The sequence below is a fragment of the Cyprinodon variegatus genome, unplaced genomic scaffold (genome assembly GCF_000732505.1).
Source record: "Cyprinodon variegatus isolate N-32 unplaced genomic scaffold, C_variegatus-1.0 Scaffold870, whole genome shotgun sequence".
Taxonomy (NCBI): Eukaryota; Metazoa; Chordata; class Actinopteri; order Cyprinodontiformes; family Cyprinodontidae; genus Cyprinodon; species Cyprinodon variegatus.
Window position 1 is genome coordinate 324,873 of NW_015151323.1, and position 1,925 is coordinate 326,797.

At 34.5% G+C, this 1,925-nt stretch overlaps 1 protein-coding gene across 3 annotated transcripts in view; it reads right to left on the minus strand.

Annotated features, from left to right (window-relative positions):
* Positions 1-1,257, minus strand: part of sppl2a (signal peptide peptidase like 2A) — an 18,408-nt gene extending 17,151 nt beyond the window's left edge. For all 3 annotated transcript variants that reach the window (XM_015397560.1, XM_015397559.1, XM_015397558.1), the window contains exon 1: positions 1,004-1,257. In XM_015397560.1, coding sequence (XP_015253046.1) covers positions 1,004-1,057 — 54 coding nt within the window. In that variant the 5' untranslated portion in view covers positions 1,058-1,257. The remainder of the gene's footprint in view (positions 1-1,003) is intronic.
* Between the last annotated feature and the right edge of the window lie 668 nt (positions 1,258-1,925).

Sequence of the window (1,925 nt, forward strand, 5' to 3'; positions counted from 1 at the left end):
TATATATATATATATATATATATATATATATATATATATATATATGTTTGTGTGTGCATAAAAATATAGTTATATACAATTTTAACGTGCTACAAAATTAACATTTTCTGATTTAAAAGCATTACATTATTGCGTTTTATTGCAGTATTGCATTATTTCAAAAATGAAGTTTTCAAACAATGAAGTCAAGCAATATGTCAACACGATTAAGTATTCTCTTAATCAAAAGGCAACAAAAACTATAAATGTGTGTAAACAATTTAACATCTTTTTGTAAATTTGTACTTTCCCTAGCAACATGTGATGATGTAAATTTTCATTTTTGTTTTATGTTAAAACACCAGCAATGTTGGATACTGCATAGTGTCTTATTTTCACAATGGAGACGAATGTTCATGTATTTATGTAAACTGTGAAATTGTTGAATAAAAAAAAGTGAAGTTTTCAAGATATTTATGTTATCGTATTACAGATAAAATGTATATATTTCAATATACATTTCCAGATAGATTATAGATAGATATATTTATTTGAAGCCAGCTATAAATAAAACTTTGTTTCTAAGGAAGTGGTGGGGGAATCCCAGCATTATAAACCGAGCTTTAACTACTGATTAAGACGGCAGTTATTTGAAACCGGTGGGAAATTTAACTTGAAATGCTTCCCATTTGTGATCATATATATATATATATATATATATGTATAAATGTTTCCCAGTCAAAAAGCAATATGTTGAGCAGAAATAAAAAGTTTTCGGTATCAGTTTATTGCGGCTGACTCTCCGATAAACAAGAAAGCTAACAGCCCGGTTAGCATGATTAGCATCTTTTCTGATCCCTACATCCTGCTCGTTTTTATCACAGCTTTGCTAAATCACAACGGGCGACAATTTGACACCTGTGCTCAACTCACAGGGTGTGAGCTCCCAGCACGGTATGTGCCACCGTGTTTTCAACAACAAGCCGACCGAGCTCTTCAGACGCTAGCTGCTACTTCTACCTACCAGCGATAGGATGACGGACAGCAGAGCGAAACCGAGAGCTCCTTTCGTCTCCATCTTCGTCTTTTTCCGCAGAGTTTTTAACTTCAAAATCAGTTCTCTCTGTGGCACATGGTTATTTTTTAATGAAGCCGAATAGCTCGTATACTGACGGCTGTTGTCTCTGTCGCTGGTAACTTCCTGTATTGGCTCGTGTCACGTGAAACCCACACAGAGCGTTCTAGTTTCTGTTCCTCCAATAGACGCCCACCAGGTTCTTCTTCTTCATCTTTTGAAGGTTTATGGCGGTTGGCAAACAGAAAGCGCATTACCGCCACCAACTGATTAGGAATTAAACAAGGAAAAAGGAAACAAGACTCACCCCTAGAAAACATAAACAAATAAAATAAAAAAGTATATTTTTCCGAACTGTTTAACTTAACCCAACATAATAAATACTTAATTACATTCGTTTTTATTATTTCTAATTTATTTGTTGTTAAATATACGTTCTGTGTATGCACCCTGAAGCTCTATCCCTCCGGTTCTTTTCCTGAAAAGAGATCACTCAGGAAAAAATCTTTAATTAACATTTCATAGCTTATATGTATTAAATAACCAGGAGACATGACAACAGATTCTGATAGAAATTGTCATCATACTCAGATCAGATAAATTGCTTAGAATATACAGAAGGCGGCTGCTCACCTCTCAGGAAGTGGCCCCGATTAACAGTTAAAAAGGCATTTTATACATCTCCAGTCTGCCACATATATCATATTTTACATCATACATGTTAGCGGATGAGGAGACCTGTATGGCCTTTTTAAAATATTACACTTCGTTCTTAGCTGAAGGACACCGCTCTCATTCCATTCCCAAATCTTTGCCTTATACAGAATGAAGATTATAATTGTATATCCAGACAGAGAAACTGTCCTAATCA